The sequence below is a fragment of the Benincasa hispida genome, chromosome 8 (genome assembly GCF_027475165.1).
Source record: "Benincasa hispida cultivar pf3 chromosome 8, pf3_genome.v1.1, whole genome shotgun sequence".
NCBI classification, from domain to species: Eukaryota; Viridiplantae; Streptophyta; class Magnoliopsida; order Cucurbitales; family Cucurbitaceae; genus Benincasa; species Benincasa hispida.
The window spans coordinates 58,044,813-58,068,738 of NC_143485.1; the positions used below are offsets into that span (position 1 = coordinate 58,044,813).

Genomic DNA, 23,926 nt, shown 5'->3' on the forward strand with positions numbered 1-23,926 from the left:
CTACACGATCGCCTAGTGGAAATACACGATGAGCTGCGATAGCCTCTCGAGAGCTCTCTTTCCCTACTACACGATCACCCACAAACTTCTACACGATCGCTTAGCTATTACAATTAGACGATCGCCTTCTCAAAACCTATACGATCGCCTACCTTTTACTACACGATCGTATACCAAATGCTACACGATCGCTAAGTTTTACTATACGATCGCATAGTTGAAGTATACGATGAGCGGCACACTGTGATGGCCTCTCGAGAGCTCTCTTTCCTCACTACACGATCGCCCACAAACTCCTACACGATCATTTAGCTATTACAATTAGATGATCGCCTTCTCAAAACCTATACGATCGCTTACTTTTTACTATACAATCGTATACCAAATGCTACACGATTGCTAAGCTTTACTACATGATCGCATAGTTGAAGTACACGATGAGCGGCACGCTGCGATGGTCTCTCGAGAGCTCTCTTTCCTCATTACACGATCGCTTAGATAAGAATTCGAATCTCTACAGCACGCGTCAGAGGAATTTGAATTGTCGACCTCCTTTAAAATGAATCCGAATCTCTGCAGCGTGTCAACGTCTCGTTCCGTCCCATCCATATTATTTTCCCAACGCCGGACCCATGGGTCGAGTTTTGAAAACTCGACCTTTCAGCTTATAACCCCTACTCTCTCTTCACATTTTCTCACACTGCTTTCGTTCCCTTATTCTCCTCACTGCCTTTCGACCTTTAAGATCAGCCTCTCATTTTCTCTTCACTGCCTTCGTTCTCTCATTCTCATTGCCTTCAGCCTCTCATTTTCTCACATTTTCTCACTGCCTTCAGCAAATCTTCTTCTTCTCCCACATTCGTCCATTAAATTGTGAGGTTTGTACCTTTTACTATACAAAATTTCATTTTTTTTTAAAGAACTATACATTTTGTTCCTATTCTCATACTATTATATTTTTTTTATAATTTTTGTTGCTGTTTGGAAACAAAGAACAAAAAAGGTAAGTTAAATTTGTGAGTTTACTATTTATTTATTACTAGTTTTATTATATTTGGTAGATCTATCATGTTGAATTCAATAATATTTACATATTGATGTTAGTAGTTCTTTCTCTATTAGTATTAATCTTAGTAATTGTTATTAGTGTTAATCTTATGGTTGGGATGTTATACCAACATGTTAATCTTATTTATATTTTGTTTGTTTTTGTTTGTATTTAAGTATAGTTTATTGTTATGTTTCTTATGATAACATTCGTCTATTAAATTGTGAAGTTTGTACCTTTAATATTTTTAATTTAATACAAAATTATTATGATTTTTTTAAATATATTTCTTATGATATTTGATTTTTCTAGTATTAACTTTGAAAATATAGTTTAAAATAGTTTGAAAAAATTTAATTTAATTTTATTTTTTATTTTGTATTAAATTTGAAAAAATAGTTTTAAAAAGTTTACCTCATTGTAATGTTTAAAAAGTTGATGTTTATAGCTTAAAAACTTTAATATTTTTAGTTTAATACAAAATTATTGTGATTTTTTTGTATAAATCTCTTATGATATTTGAAATGTTTAATTTGTTGTTATGTTTAAAAATAGTTATAAGAAGTTTAATTTATTGTTATGTTTAAAAAGTTGATATTCATAAAACTTAAAAAGTTGATGTTTATAAATTAAAAAGTTTAATATTTTTAGTTTAATACAAAATTATTGTGATTTTTTTGTATAAATCTCTTATGATATTTGAAATGTTTAATTTGTTGTTATGTTTAAAAATAGTTATAAAAATTTTAATTTATTGTTATGTTTAAAAAGTTGATATTCATAAAACTTAAAAAGTTGATGTTTATAAATTAAAAAGTTTAATATTTTTAGTTTAATACAAAATTATTGTGATTTTTTTAATATACTTCTTATAAAAAGTATAATACAAAATTATTGTGATTTTTTTTAAAGTTTAATATTTTTAGTTTAATACAAAGTTTAATATTTTTTTACCCACAAATTTCTTATATTTCCTATATATATTTCTTATTGTGATTTTTATTGTGGTTTGTTTTTGTTTAAGTTTGATCATTAATAGAACTATTGTTTGTCTTTTTTTTTTAGAAAATGGCAGGCAAATGCTTGGGATTTTTGTTGTTTACAAATGGTAATATGATTGATGGTATTGATGGAGTTGACTATGACCAACCACCAAGTGGGAGTTTTAGCATAAATGTGAACAGTGGAATTGTATTTGAACAATTTATTGAAATGGTTGGGATGTCACTTAGTGTAGATTTGAGAACAAATCAGATAGAAATAATATATAGACATCCTAACTTAGAACCATCAGGATCAATAAGGTTGTATGGCGAGATCGGACTACTGGAGAAATATCTTGCAGGCGTCGAGAGACAGTTCTCCAGTGCACTATCCTACTCCACCCTCAAATACTATCGCTACTGCGTACATCTGGATTCTATGGGGTTGCCAGATTGGGATTTATTCAGTTGGACTTACATCTGATCACAACCTTGGTCAAGAGATAGAGGCCTGAGACGCATACATTTCATATGTCTGTTGGAGAGTGCACTATCACTCTACAAGACATAGAAGTGTTGTTGGGGTTACCTGTTGACCGTGAGCCAGTCACCGGAGTGATGTACGATGATTGGTCACAAGTTTATCAACTGTACCTTGGTGTGACTCCATCTACTGACAAAATTAAAGGATCGAGGTTAAGTTTGATATGGTTAGAAACACAATTTCGTGAGCTCACAGATGATGCAGACGAGGAACCGTCATAAGATATGCATGAGCATATATACTACAAATGATGGGTGAAAGTCTGTTTTCCGACAAATCAAATCATTTTGTTTACTTGATGTTCCTGCCACTATTAGCTAACCTTTATGATGCAGGGCAGTATTAGTGGGGTGGAGCATATTTGGTATGGTTGTATAGACAACTATGCAAAGCAACAAAACTTGAGGTTCGTGAGATAGCTGGGCCTCTCATACTTTTGCAACTATGGGCTTGGGAGAAATTTCCAACAATGGCTCCACAACTACAACATGTTAATGACGCTCAGTTAGCTAGACGAGTCTATGGTTCTCGGTATGTTATTGTAATTCAATTTAAGTTTTATATCATTGATCTAGTTAATTTAGATTATAAATTATCAATTTAAAAATTTAGGTGGAGAGACAAATTTTGTGTGACTAGGACAGCCACACATGTAGTCAGCCAGTACAGATACATGTTTGATCTGCTTCAACCTGATCAGGTACATTACACTGAACCTAATTGATTATTTTATACACATTTTTATTGTATTTTTCTTTAATGTTCTCCAATATAATATTTTGTGTTTCATGTTATTTGGGAGCCGTATAAAATTATTATGCATACTTTACCCAATTTCTGTACGAATGGTCAAAACATATGGCGGACGATGAGTCCTCTCATATGTTTTCACATTGGTGAGTGGCATCTTCCTGATAGGGTGATGAGACAATTCAGTTTTCAGCAGGATGTCTCATCGCCTTGTAATACTGAACCCCTACTGCATGGTATCGACTTAAGGACTGTAAATTGGTCCGAAAAAATTGCACATTTGGTAGTGCAATGGCACTATCGTGCAAGGTTTATTGTAGTGGGGGTTTCTATTAAACAGTTTGACAGGGATGTCACTCAAGACTACATTCATTGGTATAATAATATCACAAGGCGCTACGTCACTCATCCGGGAGCAGTTGTGGGTCATCTGGTAAATGAATGAATATTATCTATTTATTTTTAATATTATCTAATTGTTTTATAATTTACAAAGATCGAACAACAGTAGACTCCGTGATGTTGCGAATAATCTGAACCAGGTTCTTGCTATATGTAGTGACAACCAAAGCTATATGGAGGAGATACATTATATGCACGATATACCTATTGTTCCTCCACCAGCTCCTAAACGTAGAGGACCTGTACGGGAAGAGGATGAGTTTGATGAGGTTTCCCATAATGTGGAAGAGTTGCCCCCTGTGATGCAGACGCAGAGTCAAACTGATTATCTTAGTCTGATGATAATGATGCCAGCATCTGGTTCAGGACATTATGACTCAGAGGCAGGTCCTTCGTCTTCATACGTGCATGGACATGGTCGGGGTCGTGGAGAGCATGATGAATATTTATATCATGAAGCGTCTATAGAGGTACCAAAGCAACATCAAGAAGAACCAGAGAAACCTCAAATTCGAAGTCGACAACGACAACCAGCTCGAAATCGACGAAGTCCACCTTGTGGGATACATTGATTTTTGTAATTATTTTTATATAAATGAGATATTTTAATTTACACTTTTTTTATTTTTATGAGATAAATTTTTTTTTAATTTGTTCTTTTTAGAGTTTAAATAAAATAATAAAATAATAAAATATTTTTAGAAATTATTTTTATAAAATGGAAAATTAAAAAATAAATAAATAAAGGTCGAATGTTAAAAATTCGACCTAGGTGAGTCAAATTTTCAACACTCGATGTATTGGAAATTATTTTTTTAAAAAAAACATTTTTCTAAATAGTTTCAAAAGTACAATATTTTTATAAATTGTTTTCAAAACTACTATATTATTTTAATTTTCCCCTAGGAAGGATATAACTTGTACTATTTTATTCTCCACATTTCATAAAAATTATCGTTGATCATTAATTTTTAATTTATTGTTTTAATTGAATATTAAAAATTTTGTGAGACATTAGATTACAAAATTAGTTTCTCGAAGGTAAGTTTATAATAGATGATAAATTTTTTATTTTGTCCAAAAAATATTAAAAAGAAAAATAATACATCAATTATAAAAGAAAAAAATAATATTAGCTATAGTACTATCATACTAAAAAAATAATAATAAATGCATAAGCTTGAAATTCATGATATAGACACAACACATGTATCATCATTTGTAAATGAATATACCATTATCTTTGAGATGCCCTAAAATTTGAAGTAAATTTTAGAATAATGGGTTGAGAGAAATAGAATGAAAAAATAATGAAGTTTTAAGAGTTGGTGAAAAATGGTCGAATGAAACTTTTTAAATTTCAAAACTTTTAATTTTGATATCTAATTAAATTAAAGTAATATAAGTATATAGTAGGGTGTTATTGCTTCTCACATTAATTTAACATTAATAATAACGATGATGATAAATTAAATTAAATGACAACCGGTAGATTTTCTTTTTGAATATATATATATATATATAACATGTTTTTCTAAAAGAAATGGCATGGAAATGTAATAAATAGAAATTTAGAATGATATATTAGTGTAGAATTTTTTTTAAAGAAAATAATCCTTTCCTATAATATAGTTTAGATTTAGATTTGTTGATAACAATTTTTTTTTCTTACTTCTTTATTCTTTTTTCGAATTTTAATTTAAAAACAATATTTCTTTCCAAAAAAGGAAAACACAACTTTTGTTATCAATTTATTTATTTATTAGTACTTTTGTTATTATTTTATTTTCATTAGAAACAATGTAATTATTCATATTTTTATACCCTTTTATTATATATGCGCTTCCCCTGCCCTTTTTTTCATCAAGCACTTCTCGTATTTATTCTCTTGATATTTTCTTTTTACATTTTTCTAGAAATGTTCTCTTGTTTAGACGTGTCGATCTTCCTTACACATGATTGAGTACCATTTAAAATAGAACTTTATAGCTCAAAAATAGATTTTTATATAGTTTAGTAAATGGAGCAAATTTCCGATAGCTTTTATATTTGACACATTTGTAAGTTATAAAATTTATATATGGCTTGTTATTATAAATATTATAAAAATAAATAGATATCTATTACTTAATATCCTAAAAACTATGTATCAATCTTCATGTTGTCCATGTGCTTTGTAGTTATTCATGTTTGGTGTTCATGTAAGACCACGTCCTACTTCCATTTTACCTATAAATAGTGACATTTGGTGGATTTTGAAATTACACACATTGATGAGAAATTCACTTCAAATTTCCACTAAATTTTCATTTTATTAAATTTTCATAATTTTAGTTATTTTATTTATTATTATATTATATTATATTTATATATTATTATTTTATATTTTCTTCCTAAAGCTCATTATGAGTGGATGCATTTAAGCTACAAGATTTTAAATCAGTAAGTTATTATAATTCCGCATTATTTAAAATTAGTTCCAAATTGTTATTATGTAAAGAGAAAATTATTGATGTTGATATGTTAGAGAAGAAATTTTCTACATTTCATGTCTCGAATATGCTCTTGCAGTAGTAACATCGAGAGAAATATTTTAAACAACATTCTAAACTAATTTCATGTCTTCTAGTGGTCGAACAAAATAACGAGTTATTGATGAAGAACCACGAATCTCGACCAACTAGAGCAACACCATTCCATGAAGTGAATGTTGTGAATGTTAATAATCATGGTCGAGGTCGTGACCGTGACCATGGCAGATGAAGAAATAATTATTATTTTCATGGTGGTCATTCTAATCATTCAAATTTCAAAAGAACCACATAAAATGATGATCACAAAGGAAAAGCTCCACAAGATAAAAGTTCATAGAATGTTGAAAATCAATGCTTCCGATGCAGAATGACGGGCATTAGTCATGTACCTGTCGTACGTTAAAACATTTAGTTGACCTTTATCAAGCCTCCCTGATGGAAAAAGAGAAAAATATGGAAGTAAATTTTGCATACCATAATAATGACATATTTGACCCATCCCATATGACAAATTTGGATGTGGCGGACTTCTTCAATCTCCCGAAGAGAAGATTGACACAATTGATGAAATTTCAAGTGTTTCTTTTGACTTTGAAAGTATCTGGACTTAATGTTGTTTTTTTCTCTTATCTATTTTTTTTTAGTAAATTTTGTATATTTTAAGTGTTATTTTTCTTATTGTAATTATTTTCTTTTAATGAAGAAACATGGATCATTTTCATATGTTGAGAGATTAAAAAATAAGCAAAAAAGATCTATGTCTAACAGACAGTGCAACTACACATATAATACTTACAAATAAAAAATAATTTTTCAAATTGAAATGCTGAAAGTAAAAGTAAATACAATATCAGGTTCTGCAAACTTGATCAAAGATTTTTTAAAAGCAAATATTATTTTGCCTATAGGAACAAAATTTAAAATTGACAGTGCATTGTTCTCTAGTTAATCAAAAAGAAATCTTCTAAGATTTAAAGATATAGGTTGTAAATGGTTATCATATTGAGACTAATAGTAAGAATAATGTGAAATATCTATATATTATCTCTATTGTCTCAAATGAAAAACGTATATTGGAAAAGTTGTCTGCTTTATCTTCTGGATTGTATCATACTCATATACGAGTAATCGAAACATATGCAACAATGAACCTGAAGTTTATGAATCCATATATATTTTCTATTTAGCATAATAGATTGAGTCATCTAGTGTCTATAATGATGAGAAGAATCAATGAGAATTCAAGTGGACACCCATTAAAAAGCCAGAAGATTCTTCGATCTAATGAATTATCATGTGATGCTTACTCTTAAGACAAATTAATAATGAGACCATCACTAGCTAAAGTGAGAACTGAATCACCTACATTTTAGAACGAATTCATAGTGATATATGTGGACCTATTAACCCCATCAAGTGGACCATTTAGATATTTTATGGTATTAATAAATGCATCCAGTAGATAGTCACACGTGTACTTGTTATCAAGTTGAAATCTTACATTTGCAAGCTAAGATTAGTTGCTCAAATAATTAAGTTAAAACACAATTTCCTGATTATACAATTAAGACCATTCATCTTTATAATGCTAGTAAATTTACATCCCAAGCTTTTGATAATTATTGTATGTCAATTAGGATAAGTGTTGATGTTCATATACAAAATGGTTTAACAAAACCATTAATAAAATATTTGCAATTAATTGCAAGACCATTACTTATGAGAGCTAAACTTCCTTCATCTATATGGGGACATGCTATTTTGCATGCAATTTCACTTGTATGCATTAGGCCAGTAGCTTATCATAAGTATTCACCATTACAATTAGCTTATGGTCATGAGCCAAATATTTCCCATCTAAGAATTTTTGGATGTGCAGTATATGTTCCAATTGCTTTACTACAACGTACTAAGATGGGTCCTCAAATGAGATTAAGAATATATGTTGGATATGATTCCCCATCAATTTCAAATATCTTGAACCCCTGACAGGTGATGTATTTACTACACGATTTGCTGATTGTCATTTTATTGAGACAAATTTTTCAGTATTAGGGGGAGGAATTAAGAAATTGGAAAAAGAAATTATATTAAATGCATCGTTATTGTCTCATTTAAATCCCCATACAGATCAATGTGAACTTGAAGTTTAGAAAATAATTCATTTGCAAAATATAGAAAATCAATTATCAGATGCATTTATAGATCCAAAGAAAGTAACTAAGTCACGTATACCAGCTGCAAATGTTCCATAAAAAATTGATATTCCAACACAAGTTGTCACTAAGGAGTCTAGAACACGCCAAAAGTATGGTAGAACAGTAGGTTCCAAAGATAAAAATCATCATAAATGAAAAATAATTAATAGTAAAAAATGACTTGATTGAGGATGTAAATATCCATGAAGAAATCATGAACATGACTAGTGAGGAAGGTGAAATACCTAAAGATAATAATGAGATTTTAATAAACCATGTCATGATAGGAAAAAGATGGAATCAAACTAATATAGTTATTGACGACATTTTTTGCGTATAATATTGCTCTTGATATTATATCTAAAAATGAGGATCCTGAACCAAATGTTGAAGAATGTTGACATAGTAAAGATTGGCTTCAGTGAAAAGAAGTAATCGAGGCAGAATGAAACTCACTTTCAAAAAGACAGGTTTTTGTACCAGTAGTTCGAACATCAGAAGATGTCAAGTCTGTGGGATACAAATGGGTATTTGTGAGAAAAAAAAAATGAAAATAATGAGGTCACAAGATACAAAGCAAGACTAGTTGCATAAGGTTTTTCACAAAGACCTGGTATTGATTGTGAGGAGACATATTTTCCAATGATGGATACAATTACACTAAGATATTTAATTAGTCTAATTGTGTATGAAGGTCTGGAACTGTGTATGAAGGTTTGGATATGCATCTTATGGATGTAGTCACAACATATTTATATTGATCTCTTAATAATGATATTTATATGAAAATCTCAGAATGATTTAAAGTACTTAATACATCAAATTCCCAGGAATTATATCAATAAAGTTACAGAGATCACTATATGGATTGAAACAATCAAGACGGATGTGGCACAATTGGCTGAGTGGATATTTATTGAAAGAATGATATCAAAATAATCCAATATATCCGTGTGTTTTATAAATAAATTGTAATTGGGATTTGTTATTATAACTGTATATGTTGATGACTTGAACATAATTGAAACTCCTGACGAGCTTTCAAAGGCAATAGAATATCTTAAGAAAGAATTTGAGAAGAAAGATCTCTGAAAAACAAAATTTTCCCTTGGTTTACAAATTGAGCATTAAGCATGTGGAATATTTATTCATCAGTCAACTTATACAGGAAAAATTTTGAAAAGATTTTATACGGACAAAACATATCCATTAAATATTCCAATGGAAGTCCATGCATTAGATATAAAAAAAAGATATATTTCGACCTTGAGACGATAATGAAGAACTTCTTGGTCCTAAAGTACCATATCTTAGTACAATTGGTGCACTTATGTATCTTGCTAATAATATAAGATCAGATATTAAATTTTCAGTAAATTTCTTAGATAGATATAGTTTTTCTCTTACAAAAATACACTGGAACGAAATTAATCATATACTCTACTATCACCGAGGAACAATCGATATAGGTTTTTTTTATTCAAATAAATCAAATATTGACCTAGTTGGTTATGCAGATTTTGGATATTTATCTTATCTACACAAAGTTGGATCTCAAATAGGTTATCTATTCACATGTGGAGGAATTGTTATATCATAGCGATCGGTGAAACAGACCATAATATCCACTTCCTCAAATCATGCTAAAATTATTGCAATTCACGAGGCTAGTCGAGAATGTGTATGGCTAAGATCAATGACTTAGCACATTCGTGAAACATGTGGCTTGTCTTCTAATAAAAATCTTCCAACAATATTATACGAACATAACACGGCTTGCATAGTCCAAATCAAAGGAGGATATATTAAAGGAGATATTCACCGAAGTTTTTCTACACTCTTGAAGAAAATGACAACATCATTGTACAACAAATTTGTTCGAAGGATAACCTAACAGACTTATTTACAAAGGCATTACCAACTGTGATTTTTGAAAAATTGGTGCACAACATTGGAATGAAGTGACTCGGGGATCTTAAGTGATGTTTTCATGAGGCAGAGTAAATATATTGTATTCCTTTAAGAGTATATATTATATGAAATATGTACTCTTTTTCCTTTAGTAGAGTTTTTTCCATTGGGTTTTTTCTAGTAAGGTATTAATGAGACATATTTCATATATAAATGGACATGTATGGGAGAGTATTATAAATATTATAAAAATAAATAAATGTCAATTGCTTAGTGTCCTAAAAGTCATGTGTCAATCTTCATGTTGTCCATGTGTCTTATAGATATTCATGCTTAGTATCCATGTAGGACCACATCCTCTTGCCACTTTGTTTATAAATAGCGGCATCTGATGGATCTTAAAATTACACACATTGGTGAGAAATCCACTTCAAATTTCTACTAAATTTTCATAATTTTAGTTATTTTATAAGTTTAGTTATTTTATTTATTTATTATTATATTTATATATTATTATTTTATATTTTCTCCATATTCGTTGTGTCTGTTGTGCTCCTCAATTTTACAAGACTTGTCAAAATTTAAATATTGCTTAAAGTATTTGTTGGTGTGTGGATCTTGTAAATATTCGGCGTTGTTGTGAGTTCCTTGTGGACTTAACCTCCAACTCACTTCTCCCACTCTAGTCTCACTTTACAAACTGACCTGCATAAAATATCCCTACACCAATGTATATCGAACCTATCACATTCTAATATCTAAGTTAATATAGAGAATGTATAGTTCTGTTAAGTATACAAAAGTACACTCTACATAATCGTCTAGAGATTACTTACCCTTTGAGGTCGTCGAATAGAGCTATTTATAGTACCTTCTCTCTATCAGTCACATATGGTTATGTGTAACTCTAATAATGTTAGAGTTGTTTACAATACTCGAGGTTGCATGATGTCAAACCGAGCACAATTCGATTATCAATGGGGTGGTAAATTCAAACTGGTATTGTTTTTTCATTGGGAAAAAAATCAATTTTCTTCACATCAATTAAAATTTTAAACTTTTAATTAGATCCTAAACTTAAATAACCAGTGCAACTTTTTAAATTTGTTCAATTTTCACTATGGGGGATTTTCAAGAATGGAAAAATAAGGGGAAACTATTTACACAAAATAACAAATTTTAATTTTCTTTGATAGAGGCTAATAGAAGTTTATCAATATCTATCTTTTTTTTTTTTTGTTATTTCGATAATTTTTTCTATATGTGAAAATTTCCCTTATGCTAATTCACCTACCAATTTTAATAGAAAATAGTTTTAAAGTCTTCATAGGCTCATTATAGCTTATTTTAATAAGAGAAAGTTCTACCCATCACAAAATACGAAGGAAAACAAAAGGTGAAAAGAAATACATAATATGTTACATATGTAACTTTATTATTTGTTAATCCGATGCAGGAAGATTTTCAAATTGATATCTACCATCATGGATTAAATCCTATCAACCCCTAATTATATATAGTAGATGCATCATAAAAAAAAATTAAAAAAAAATCCTACAAGAGGTTGAACTAGTTTCAGAGGTGCTAGACTATCTTGTATAAGGCCAAAGTCAAACAGATCTAGATTAAACGATTGTTCCTACATTTTTTTTTAAAAAAAAATTACTCGGAATTTTGTAAGCTAAATAGGTCTTAAGAAACTTAAGACTATTGATTGAATTCCATTAGTGCAAAAAATACAAGACCTTTGTTTTTTTAAAATTGGTATATTGTCGTATTCTATCGTATCTATATCCATATTTGTGCTTCATAGGTTGATAACATTATTTTTATAAAAAAAAATTTACAATAACTGACAAATATTACTTTGTTTTATTTGGGCTACTGTAACATTTATTCCACTTTTTAGTAACATTTAATTTTAGGAAAATTTTCACAGACAAAAAAAAAGTCAAACTATTTATAAAAATAGTAAAAAACACGGTTAAATACGGTTAGATTTTTATGAGCTTTTATTAAAAAAAATTAAAATTTTATTATTTTGTGTAAATAATTTGTCTTAATTTTCTATTTTTGAAAATTCCATGTTATTTTATTTAATCCTCATTGAGTTGAACTAGAGATATTGACCAGCTAAGGTTATTTAAATATAGTTAGAAAAATTGGGTATAATTACTCAGGCTTATTATTGATGACCTAAAAAGATTACCATTATTATTTATTATATCTATATATGATCGCTAATATCTCAAAACATATAATTCAACCTGCTAAAGGTACATACTTTCAACCAAGAAGTTCGAAACTTGTGTCACCTACTTAATCTTCTTTTTAGAAAAGGAGCGAACTAAGGTAAAAATAAAATAAAAATTGAGACAACAAGATTTTTGTGCTAGTGATTATGCCTATAAATATCAACCTACATCTCCACATATCATTGAACTAAAAAAATAATAAATTAAAGGTTAGTACATGGAGTATTTAGTTCAATTGAGTACAAGAGAATTGTTTGTCCTTTGAAACCAAAGGTGTGAGATTGTTTATAAGACTAATTCTCTAACCCTTGCTTGATATATGTGCAATCTCGGTGACGTCGGTGTAGCCGTTACCCTCAAAATTGCAAGTGCCAATATCAAGCTCGACTCGATCATTTCTCCGTTAATATTAACTCTACGAGCTTGATTGGTTGACCAAGACTTGAGAGCTAGATGGTTGTTTTTTAGACATGCGGACTCCTCAAGTTAGGATATGTCCGTGGACTTTGGTCTTGCTTTGGACGATTCTGAACGCTATCAAACCAACTTCGACTCATAATTGAATTCTAAAAATGTTATCTTCAATTCAATAAAATACACACATATATATATTATTAGGGTAAGCATGATTTCATAGCTGCATGTTGATTGCAGGGTCTCTGTTTCCATTTTTTCCTTTTTAGTGTCGATGGCTTGCCTCACACTATATTTAATCACTTGAAGAAGTGAAATGTGAAACTATAAATACACAAACCCATTGGCATTAATACTCATCTTTACATTTACAGTCACCTTCAATCCGTCCTTTTCCTTTGCGTTTTTTTTCCCTCTCTTCCAATTCCCTTCCTCTTCCAACTTCAACGTCATCAAACTCTTTACAATCCACTGATATCATGCCCTTATATACTGCAAATTTGGCCACTAAACTTCCACATCGCTTCGCTTTTACTACAACGAACACCAATTCCTTACCCAACTATGCTGGGTTTAAACCTTTCTTCTTCTTCTTCCCTTCTACCCACATCCATAATTCTTCCCCTAATCGAATCTATTCGTCTGTTCCTTCATCTTCCTCAATAATGGAAGACCAGAAACATCTGGGTCATTTGATTTCTGGGCCGAAATCACTTTCCCAAGAACTCAAAATCGCCGTTGGAGCTGTTCAGATGGCTTGCTTTCTTTGTCAGAGAGTTCAGAGTAACTTGCTTGCGAGCAATGCCCAAATTCAAGCCAAGGATGACAATTCTCCTGTTACTATTGCTGGTAATTTTGTTTGTTTTTCCTTTTTTGGCCTTTTCTTGTCCATTTAAGAGATGGGTTTTCGATTGCGTATTGCTTTGCTTTGGTAATCTGAGGGGTTGTTTGGAATTATGTCATTCTTCTTTGTCCATTATCTGGGATGGGAATTATTGTGGCATTCATATTACTCTTTGACGTTAAAATTTAAATGGATTTCAATCGTAGTTTCTACAATCAAAAAAGTGTTGATGACTTTGGCAGTCACATTTTAGTTAAGAAGATAATGCAGGAACAATTAGCCATATTTAATAATGAAGAGCGAACGAACCTGTGCTTCCCATAATATCGTGTTTGCTTAACTAAAGTAGCTGTAGTAGAAGAAAAGTTACCTAGTTTGCCTATTGATTTTTCCGCAGGGTAAAATTATCGTCTAGCGTTTGTGCTTAGAAAAAGGGCAATTATAACACATTAAATCAACTTCCAAGATTTGAATATGCAAATAGAAAAGTTCTTTTAACTCTTGTTTACATGGGGGGGCATTGTAGACTAAGAAAATTATATAACAAGGTTAAGATCTCTACACTTGGTAATTTGCTCCCCCCACCCAAAATTAGTATAGAATTTCCCCCCTCCCTATGAAAATTTTATGCTTCATCTTTAGTTGTTGATCCTCCCATTTTTTGGCCCCAAGCACATACTTCTGTGGCTGAAGTCATGAAAGAGCCCCTCTCTCCCCCCCTGTTTATACAATTTTCTTGCTTATCCTAATTATGTTTGTATTTTCCTTGACGGGTTTTCATCTTTTATTCTGATTTGTTAGGCAGGGGACCAAGGTTCCTGTATTTGGTGAAAGAAACCAAATAAAAAATAACTGTAGAAAATCTTTTTGATTGAAAACTTGAAGTTTGAGACACTGTTTAGACATGATTCTGACGCTTCTCCACAATTTCCTATTGATGTCGTTGTCAAAATTTTAGAAAATTGATCTCTAAAAATTTTTTGGAGAATTGGCAAGGATCTACATATATTTGACACTTGTTACACACATGTTAGTTCTTTATCTCCCTTCACGGAATTATATTCATCAGGGCTTCTTCCTTTAGACCGTTTGATGCAAACTGAACTGTTCTTAAAGATTTATTTATAATTGCATCTGTAGGTTGTAAAAGCTCCAAGAGATAAAAGAAATGAAAAACTGTACAAGTTGTCAGTGTCGTGCTTCGCTATTATAATACTTTTTGTTGCCATAAGTTGGATGAGAGAGCTATTCACCTAAAGAGTTGAAAATTTGTGAAGTTTTTCATTGGTTATTACTAATTTGTTGGTAGACATGTAGCATTCTACTATTGGAAAATTTTCTCAATCACAAATGTGAACAGATTGGAGCGTTCAGGCAATTATCAGCTGGATTCTATCCAAATCTTTTGGGAGTAAAAATGTGTCAATTGTTGCCGAGGAGGATGTTCAGACTCTTTCCGAGCCTGGTGCAGACCGACTCTTGAAAGCTGTAGTGGAAACTGTAAACGAGTGTCTTTGTGAAGCATATCGTTTTGGATTGGAAGGTCCAGAAAGCACCCTCTGTACGTCCGAGGTTCTTGAAGCAATCAGCCGATGCAACTCATCTGGTGGTCCAACTAGAAGATTTTGGACTCTTGACCCTGTGGACGGCACGTTGGGGTTTATACGTGGGGATCAATATGCTGTAGCTCTAGCATTGATAGAAGATGGAGAAGTGGTGCTGGGGGTTCTGGGATGTCCAAATTATCCAATGAGAAAAGAATGGCTATGCTACCATCCTCGCTACCATTCAATCATATCCAAATTATCAACTACAACATCAGAGTCTTGGGACAAAGGTTGTGTGATTTATGCCCAAAAAGGTAGCGGTGAAGCTTGGATGCAACCACTGATTCATGTAAACAGGGAATTAGTATGGCCGAACTCTGCTATACCAATTCGCGTATCCTCCATCGACGATCCAGCATTGGCAACATTCTGCGAACCAGTTGAGAAAGCAAATTCAAGCCATTCATTCACGGCAGGACTTGCTCATACTGTTGGACTTAGGTACATATGTTTTTGTAATCTGCATTAAGGTTTTTGTATATTTACATGTTTCTAAGAACCATCTTGGCGGTATAGACCGGGAAGATCTTTTAGGTCTGATCCACAGAACATAACATAAACCATGTTTTGCCTGTAGGAACCAACCATTGAGAGTGTACAGCATGGTGAAATATGCAGCCATAGCTCGCGGTGATGCTGAAATCTTCATGAAGTTTGCTAGGGCTGGTTACAAGGAGAAGATATGGGATCATGCAGCCGGTGTGGTTATCATACAAGAAGCTGGTGGTGTAGTCACGGATGCAAGAGGCTGTCCACTCAACTTCTCGAAAGGTATGTATTTGGAAGGCCTCGACCGAGGAGTCATCGCTTGCGCTGGAGCTAACCTTCATGACAAGATAATCAGAGCTGTTGACGCTAGCTGGAACTCCTCTTGTCTATGATATCATGGCTTCATGAAAATAAGAAAGATTGTATTGTAATAGGGGGGAAGAGGAAGCTGCTTTTGCTTTCTAAATGTAATTTTGGTATATGGGACTTCCATGGAAACTATCTTATTTTCAATACAGGCTTGTATTTATTGTAAAAAAAAAGCTCATATCTATAGTCTGGAGGAAGCCTTTTCCTGTTTCAGAACTCAGAAGTATCTATTACAGAATTTAACCTTTATAACTTGGGGGTGATTTGGGAATTTTGCCATATTTAAGGAGTTACTTGTCTAATTTAGTAAGTTTTGGTGTGGTTTATTACTTTGAGAACAATTCCCATTCCTGTTATCTAATATATGGGCCAAAAACCGTCTAATTTTGAGCACTTGTGACCAAAAAGATAACTAGATCTTGTAAGACAGATTTTGATTTAAATCCTAGATTCTTCTGAAAAATGAAAACTTTTATTTAAGAACTTGGAATTTTAACTCAACTCTATATTTTACAGATCTCATAAAATAGGAGAAAAGGTCAGTTGCCAAGATATGTGGCCAAGTTACAAACGAGAAAGAAGCCATTTCATTGTATGTATTATGTGAAAAATAGACCAGGTGGCCGGACTTTTTACTGTTCCCAAGGATTTGATCATATTCCCTCGCAAGTACATTAGGGTGTACAACTATACTAATAGTTACATTTTTATCTTTCTTTTTCCTTATTTTCTTTTCCTCTCTCTTTCTTCCTTCAGCTCTGGGGGAGGAAGCTACACTGAAACATACAAAAGAAAACCCATCTGTGGGAACAAAATTGAATATTCAAATAATGAAAAAAATTAGGATGGGCTAATACAACTATTGCAGTATGGCAATGATAATATGTGTTGAGAGGAAGTACAACCCCCATCTAGATTAAGCTCAGCTAGGGATGCTTGCTTCTTGAATATTAATGGTGGCGGCGTCTTCGTTTCCTCCGCCTTTGGTCACTTTTTAATGAATTTCGTTTGAATGGATCAACCCAACTCTCATCCTCTGCTACCGCTTTGTTCCATCGTTGTTTGAAGATTTGAAGTTCCCATGTTGATTGCCTCCTTATCTGCTCAAGTTCATACCAATCATCAACACTGAATTCAAGTTTTAAGCTCCAAACCAGACTTATCATGTTTGAACAAAGAAAGATCAATCTGGCCAACACACTGATGCAGCCACCCGCCGTCCCAAAAAAAATGATTATATACGTATATATTCGAACTGATAATGAGAAGCTAATCTTGGTTCTGAAAAATGATAATTATTATCAGAAGTCTAACCTCTGTTCGAACATCACCAGGTATCGGGCTATGTTTCTGAGTATTTAAAAAAAAAAAGAACGTGAGATTTAAATAGACTTAATAGACAAACATTACAGGTAAAAAGAAAAGTTTAAATGGTTACCTTTGCATACTCTGAAGCTTTTGAAGACGACTTAGACTGTAAAATGAAGAGGAAAATTTAATAGCAGGAATAGTGAAAACAAGCTCATAGAGAACGACATCAAAATATGATGATCTCTTCTTTAAAGCAGAGATATGAAAGTGGATGCAAGTACAGACTATACAAATCATCGACAAAAAAGAGTGAGCAACATAAATTACCTTTCTTCCACCTCCACCCAAAGTTTGTATTCCCTTGTGAACAATATATTGACTGTCAATTACTCCCACCTTCTTGGTGCGATCACCCTGCAGAACAAGCTACTTTAGCACATTTCAAAATGAAATATGAAAATAACAAGGATACGGTAATTTCTTAGGTCCACTGGTTCATTTTAGGCCGTGTCAGCCTTCTCAGTGAAACAACAGAAAAGCTATCAAGCAATGGTTTTCACTTTTCAGTGCTTCTGCAGCTGTTCGGCATCAGTTGGTCTTCTCACGTTTCCATTGTATTCCAGTAGAGAAGGGCCTTCATCATCAGTAGATCCTCGTGTTTAGGAAAGGGAATTGTTTGGTTCTTTAATTTTCTTCTATTTTATATGAAGTATCTGCATAGCAAGGTTCACCATGATGCTGGGAAGTGGGAATTAAGTTGTTTTAGATAATGGGATCTCGACGTTCAAGGTTGTTCATGGGGAGTTGGGTAACTTGCAGTTGCTGGCACGTGATGGATGTTAACAATACAGCTAAGTTGATTAAATATTTTGTCTTCTCCCCTTCTGTTTTTGTTCTTTATTGTTTCCATTTTCAAAGGCTATGTAAAGTGGAAAACATAACGAAAGGTGTTTAAAATGAAATAAATGATAGGATGCTATTGTAGATTTCAAATGCTTATAAATTTTCATTTCTGATATCCAAGTTACCATCAGCACAAGTAATTTAGAAACTAAATAGGATGTTTCGATGCTTGTGGGTAACGATGAGCTGATTTAGGTTAGTGGATTGTGATATTACATAAGGAATAGTGAATGTAAGAAAGCCTTACCTGTGCACAATACCCAAGTTTCATATCCATTCCCCATCCATGGACAAGATCATTCTGGACGAAGGAAATAACATGTTAAAATGAACTCATCAAATAAAATGAAATTGGGGGTGGGGAAAACGGATAGAAGCTGTAATTGCAGCTCAAATGCTCAATGCTGAATTAGATTAAGAGAACTACCTGTATAAGATGCCAAGTACAATACCAGGCCGATCTTGAGAATACAGGGGCCATACCTTCTACAAATCTAGAAAAGTGGTGACATTTTAAAAGTGAGTTAATTTTCCCATACTGATTGATAAAAAACAATGACAAGACTTGTTTGACCCAAAAGTTAAGCTCACTTCTGGGCTTGAAATATATAAAAGACCCAATAAATGAAAATCAATATTAATTGGAGAGAAAATAAATATTGAAAGGTTTGAACCCTAGACCTCCTGGACCATCTGCTCTGATACTAATCACCGATTGACCCAAAAGCTTAAGCTGATGGGTGAAGGTAAATTTAACATCATATCATCTAACAAGACTCATGCTTACCATTATATTTTATAAACTTTTTGTTTGGATTTGATAAACATCACAAAGTTGATTTTTTTCTCTTCATCCATTATATTTGATAAATCAAAACATAGATATTCCTTATAGTGTTTTTGGATGAGACAAACTTGGATGTTTTTGGTCGACGTGCCAGAATATTTGTTAAAATACATAGTAAAAAAGGAATGTTATATCATAATAGATGAAGAAAAATAGAATTTGGGAGAAAATTAAGTTCATCCACAGAATCACTTACCCAGTGCAAGGTGGCTCCTCACTTTCATCTGAACATTTCACACTGCCTCTGAGATCATAAACTCTTCTGCATGAACTACTAAATGTTAGATGAATACTTAGTACTTACGTGGATAAAGTAGAGTGTTTCATAGAGTTCTTTTAAAATGTCTGTTTTACCTGTGTATCTTCTTTGTTCGTGCACGAATGGTAATTCTATGGTGAATATCAGTTGAATTTGGGTCCAAGGCAGGCTGAGATATTTCCAGTCCTTCAGACTTTGCAATTTCAAGGTATCTGAAATTTATCAAATTTTGAGATGAAGAATGAGATATTTCTTCCTAATGTGAGGGTCTGAGACAAGTTTTTCTTTTCTTTTTTCTTCTCTTTTAATTTTGTAAATAAAAAGCAAGATTACGTGCCACAATGAGCATGGCTCAGTGGTAATTATCATGTACTCCTTCCCTTGATCTTGAGAATAAGAACCAAGGTTATGTGGTTGGAAATAGTTGTCTGCGTACTTGGTAGGTAAAGGAACAGCACTACATTGCGAAAGCTAGAAAAGTGCTGAGTAGAATAAGGAAAGACCAGGCTTCTTGTATGCTCAGTTAAATTAATTTAAATGGTAATTCCCGGAGATTCCTAAGTGCATGTTTGGGAGTGATTCTAAAATTGTTAAAATCACTTTTGTCATGTTCCTAACATGCCTTTAATCAGGTCATCAAAATTGGTTTTGAATGGTTAAAAACATGTTTCAAAGTGATTTTAACCATTTTAGAATAACTCCTAAACATGCCCTAAAAATGAGAATGAGAAAAGTAACTTGAAATCTAACATAAAAACTTAAGCAATATATTAACAGTAGACTACAACATGACGTAGTCAGAGAATGAATTCAAATAACAGGGAAAACATTGATGATTTCTTTATAAGAAGAAGATTTAAAGATGAACGAGCTTATTTCTGTACCTTCTTGGGCTAAAATGTTCAACCCCCAAATCTTCATCCCAAAGAAATATGTAATCGTAAATGGACACAACTGCCGGTTGCAAAAAGCGCTTTGCATACCACCTAAGGAGAATGACAAATGACGATAAACCATTTGAACCAAACAGCACCCATTCTAAGTCCAAATACGATTGGAGATTCTTTAGCCAGAGAGGGCAAAAAATAGAAAGGAAAACTGGAGGTAGTCAAACATACCACTTCGTTTGGTTTCGAGCTGCTATATGTATAGCATCATTACACCAGTCAAGATCCCACCATCCATCCACATTGCCATCATAATGAAAGAGAATAATAGTAAAGTTCGCTGGAATAAACTGAAATGTGTGGAGTTAGACATAGAATAATCCCAATAAATATCCTTGATGTCAAATGATGACAAGATCATACTTTCTGTACAATAGAATTAACATTTTCCTTCTGTTTGATGCCAGCTGGAATTGCAAGCAAATAACGGTTGCTGTAATCATGAGCCTGAAATTTATACCAATCATGACATCAGAAGTAATTGTCAAATCTTTTAGCAATGCTAACAAAGGCCTTCTGCAGCCCTACCAATATTGAAGTAAAAATTAACTGAAATATCTACAAGCACACATCCAAGAATAAGCCTTATGAAACAAAATAGTGATAGAAGCCAACCTTTAACCTTGAACTACTAGTTCCCCAAAGAGGTCTCAACTCCAAATCTGATCTAGCTTCTACTATGCCACGCGGCAAACTATTCAAGTTTTGAGACTCCTCTCCAAAGTCCTAAAGGAACATTTAAAAGAATTTTTTTGAATGGTGAGCATTCATTGATAATGGCTCCTTATTCGAGCAAGAAGAGAAAGCAACAGAGTATCTTGTCTACTGAATGAAATTTAGATATTTTAGATAATCATGAGAATTGTATTTTCAACCCAGGAACAGGAGGCAGGGAGGGATCAAATTTGGTCAAATATGATCAGGAATGACAGAAAAATTTACCTTTGTGGTCTCAAAGGGTTGCAAGGTTGTTTCAATCTGTAGGGGAAAGAAAATAGGTAAATAGAGCCTTCAGCTTAATGACCAAACTTAATTCCGTGGGATTTATTACTAAAATATTCAAAGAAATATCTGATTTCAGATGTCACAGATAAACCTACAATTCCCATACAATGGAAACAACCTTACCTTAGTCTGATGATATTGGTAATTTGTAGTTCTGTATACAATGAACAGCATTACAGAACAAATAACACCCATAAATGGCAGCTGCTTCATTTTGAAGCCGTATTTTCCCTGCACAGCCATTGTATGCTTAGGCACTCCAAGAATATCAAACATAGCATGGCAGGAGGGGTACAGCTTATTCGAAAAGTTAAAATCATAATTCCCGTTAACCTAAAACCCTAATTAAAAAATTAATATTAAAAAAAAAAAAAAAAAAAAAAAAGGATCATACCCCATCAGAGAATAGATTCCTTTTTCTGAACAGCGTGTCCCATGATTTAATTGGCTTCATAGGCAGCAATACTTCCTATCTTGAGTTCATAGAGGCCGCTATTACTACACACAAAGAAGATGAAATTAAATCGTTAGTAGTCCAAGAACAGTAATCCCAACCAACAGAAGGTTCTCAATTTCTTCTTCAATGATATTTGTTCAGCAGGAATAGAACTTCTGCCATTTATCTTCTTCTCCCTTGTCTCCCTCAGTTGGATCAGTGAGAAGAATGTAAAAATTTATTGAATTTTACAGTTCAAGAAGCAAAACATTTATAAAGCATAAGGCAAGATGTTTCTGGATAAATTTTCATTGAAACAGAAGTTCAACAAGCTTAAGAAGAATAAAATGTTATAATAAAGAAAACCAACATAAATCCAAGATCAAATATAAAAAGGGAAGGTCACATGATCAAATATTATAAAGATATTATCAATTCCATAATATTTAAATTATAGATTAAAGCAACTAGAATCAAATTTGTGCAATTTTGGACAGCTGAGATAAGAAACGAAACAAAGCATGAGAAGCTTGAACGTCCCTTATCCACATTATATGCATTCGACATATTGTTACATGGTTGAGTGATGATTCGAGTATAGAAAGGAGCAAGCAAAAAACAATGGGGGTCACAACAATAATCCCATACTAAATCAAAAACATCTTAATTCTGCATCTTGTCATAATACCCACAATTGATTTAAGTTGGGAAAAAAAAAGGAAACAATAGCAAACTTGTATGAATCTTGCAATTAGAACTCCTCCCATTTTCCAAAAATTGCCAACTACCCCGGAATTAAAGGAAAGTGAACAGAAGCTAATCAGAAGGCGATTCAGAGTCAGGAAGAAAGGATATGAAAAAGAAAATCAAGAAATATGGAACAAGAGAAGCACCACTTGAGCTTAAAAATCTGAACCAAATCATTTGATGATTTCCACAAGATCCATATTTCTATTGTTCTTGAGAAAAAGAAAAGAAAATGTAAAGATTAAAGCATGTTTTAGGCTAAGAATTGGATCCTTAAGTAGTCCTCCATTGAGAATGAAATAAGAAGAGACCGTACAAATGCAAGGGGACCCCTAATCCAAAAGATGCCTAAAGGGGCCAGATCTTTCCAGAGTGGATCCACATAGAAAAAACCCAAGAGAAATTACAAAAATTACCTCAAAGATTTCCCAGTAACAGAGAGCTGTAGAAGTCCAGCTGAAAAGCCAGACACAGAGAACAGGGATCCTTGGCTAAACCCAGCAAAGAGTCAGACCCCAATAGATTAAAAAACGTGTAGAATCACAGAAAACATGAAAAAGGGGGGGAAAGAAAGTGATTAATGAGCAAAAAAGAAAGAAAACGACAGAGAAAACAGAGGAAGAGAAAATGGGTGAAAGAAGAAATGGAGAGAAGAGAAGAACGAAAGAGTAGGATGCGCCACGTTTTAAGGGAAGAAGACACTTTCCCATTTAGCTTCTTTGCATGTCGTTCGATTACCAAAAGACATCACATTTGATACAGTGGCTTTCGTTTCAAACCAGACCAATTTACTGTTTTTTCTTTTTCTTTTTCTTTTTCTTTTTCTTTTTCTTGTCCTTTTCTTTTTTCTGGTTGATTATCTTACCATTTCAAAACCCATTTTGGTAACCAAACTTACCTACCATCTTTAACTCTTTCACAGACCCACGCAACAGCGTTAATCAAATCATCAACAAACTACTCTAATTTTCTACACAAAATTATTACTCTATTAATATATATTAATGGCTTCAAAATCATTTTTACTCTCTTAACTTATTTAGTTATTAAACTATTATATATTAATTAAGTCACGAAATTTTAGCATGTAATTATTAAATTAATATATATTAAAATTTTGGGA

The 23,926-nt window shown here is 32.5% G+C and overlaps 2 protein-coding genes and 1 pseudogene across 4 annotated transcripts; 2 read left to right on the forward strand and 1 right to left on the reverse strand.

Moving 5' to 3' along the window:
* The first annotated feature begins 2,649 nt into the window (after nucleotides 1-2,649).
* LOC150034731 (serine/threonine-protein phosphatase 7 long form homolog) lies at nucleotides 2,650-3,770 on the forward strand (annotated as a pseudogene).
* Nucleotides 3,771-12,809: 9,039 nt separating this feature from the next.
* On the forward strand, nucleotides 12,810-16,600 carry LOC120082910 (3',5'-bisphosphate nucleotidase AHL-like). Its single transcript, XM_039038320.2, has 3 exons — nucleotides 12,810-13,888; nucleotides 15,244-15,931; nucleotides 16,068-16,600. Exons 1-3 carry the CDS (start codon nucleotides 13,519-13,521, stop codon nucleotides 16,369-16,371), a joined length of 1,362 nt encoding a protein of 453 aa, XP_038894248.1. The 5' UTR covers nucleotides 12,810-13,518; the 3' UTR covers nucleotides 16,372-16,600.
* Nucleotides 16,601-16,912: 312 nt separating this feature from the next.
* Nucleotides 16,913-23,614, reverse strand: LOC120082912 (uncharacterized). Of its 3 annotated transcripts, none has more exons than XM_039038321.2 (16): nucleotides 23,220-23,614; nucleotides 22,015-22,118; nucleotides 21,744-21,851; nucleotides 21,558-21,593; nucleotides 21,231-21,341; nucleotides 20,979-21,062; nucleotides 20,787-20,905; nucleotides 20,553-20,654; nucleotides 19,764-19,880; nucleotides 19,606-19,671; nucleotides 18,990-19,056; nucleotides 18,810-18,863; nucleotides 17,987-18,073; nucleotides 17,787-17,822; nucleotides 17,663-17,698; nucleotides 16,913-17,448 (listed from the first exon to the last, which is right to left on the reverse strand). In XM_039038321.2, the coding sequence occupies exons 2-16, from the start codon at nucleotides 22,072-22,074 to the stop codon at nucleotides 17,299-17,301; spliced, it is 1,233 nt and encodes a 410-aa protein (XP_038894249.1). In that variant the 5' UTR covers nucleotides 22,075-22,118; nucleotides 23,220-23,614; the 3' UTR covers nucleotides 16,913-17,298. The 3 variants fall into 3 exon arrangements, with proteins under 3 accessions (XP_038894249.1, XP_038894251.1, XP_038894252.1); XM_039038323.2 differs by lacking the exon at nucleotides 23,220-23,614 and adding an exon at nucleotides 22,950-23,115; XM_039038324.2 differs by lacking the exon at nucleotides 23,220-23,614 and adding an exon at nucleotides 22,953-23,048.
* Nucleotides 23,615-23,926: the final 312 nt, after the last annotated feature.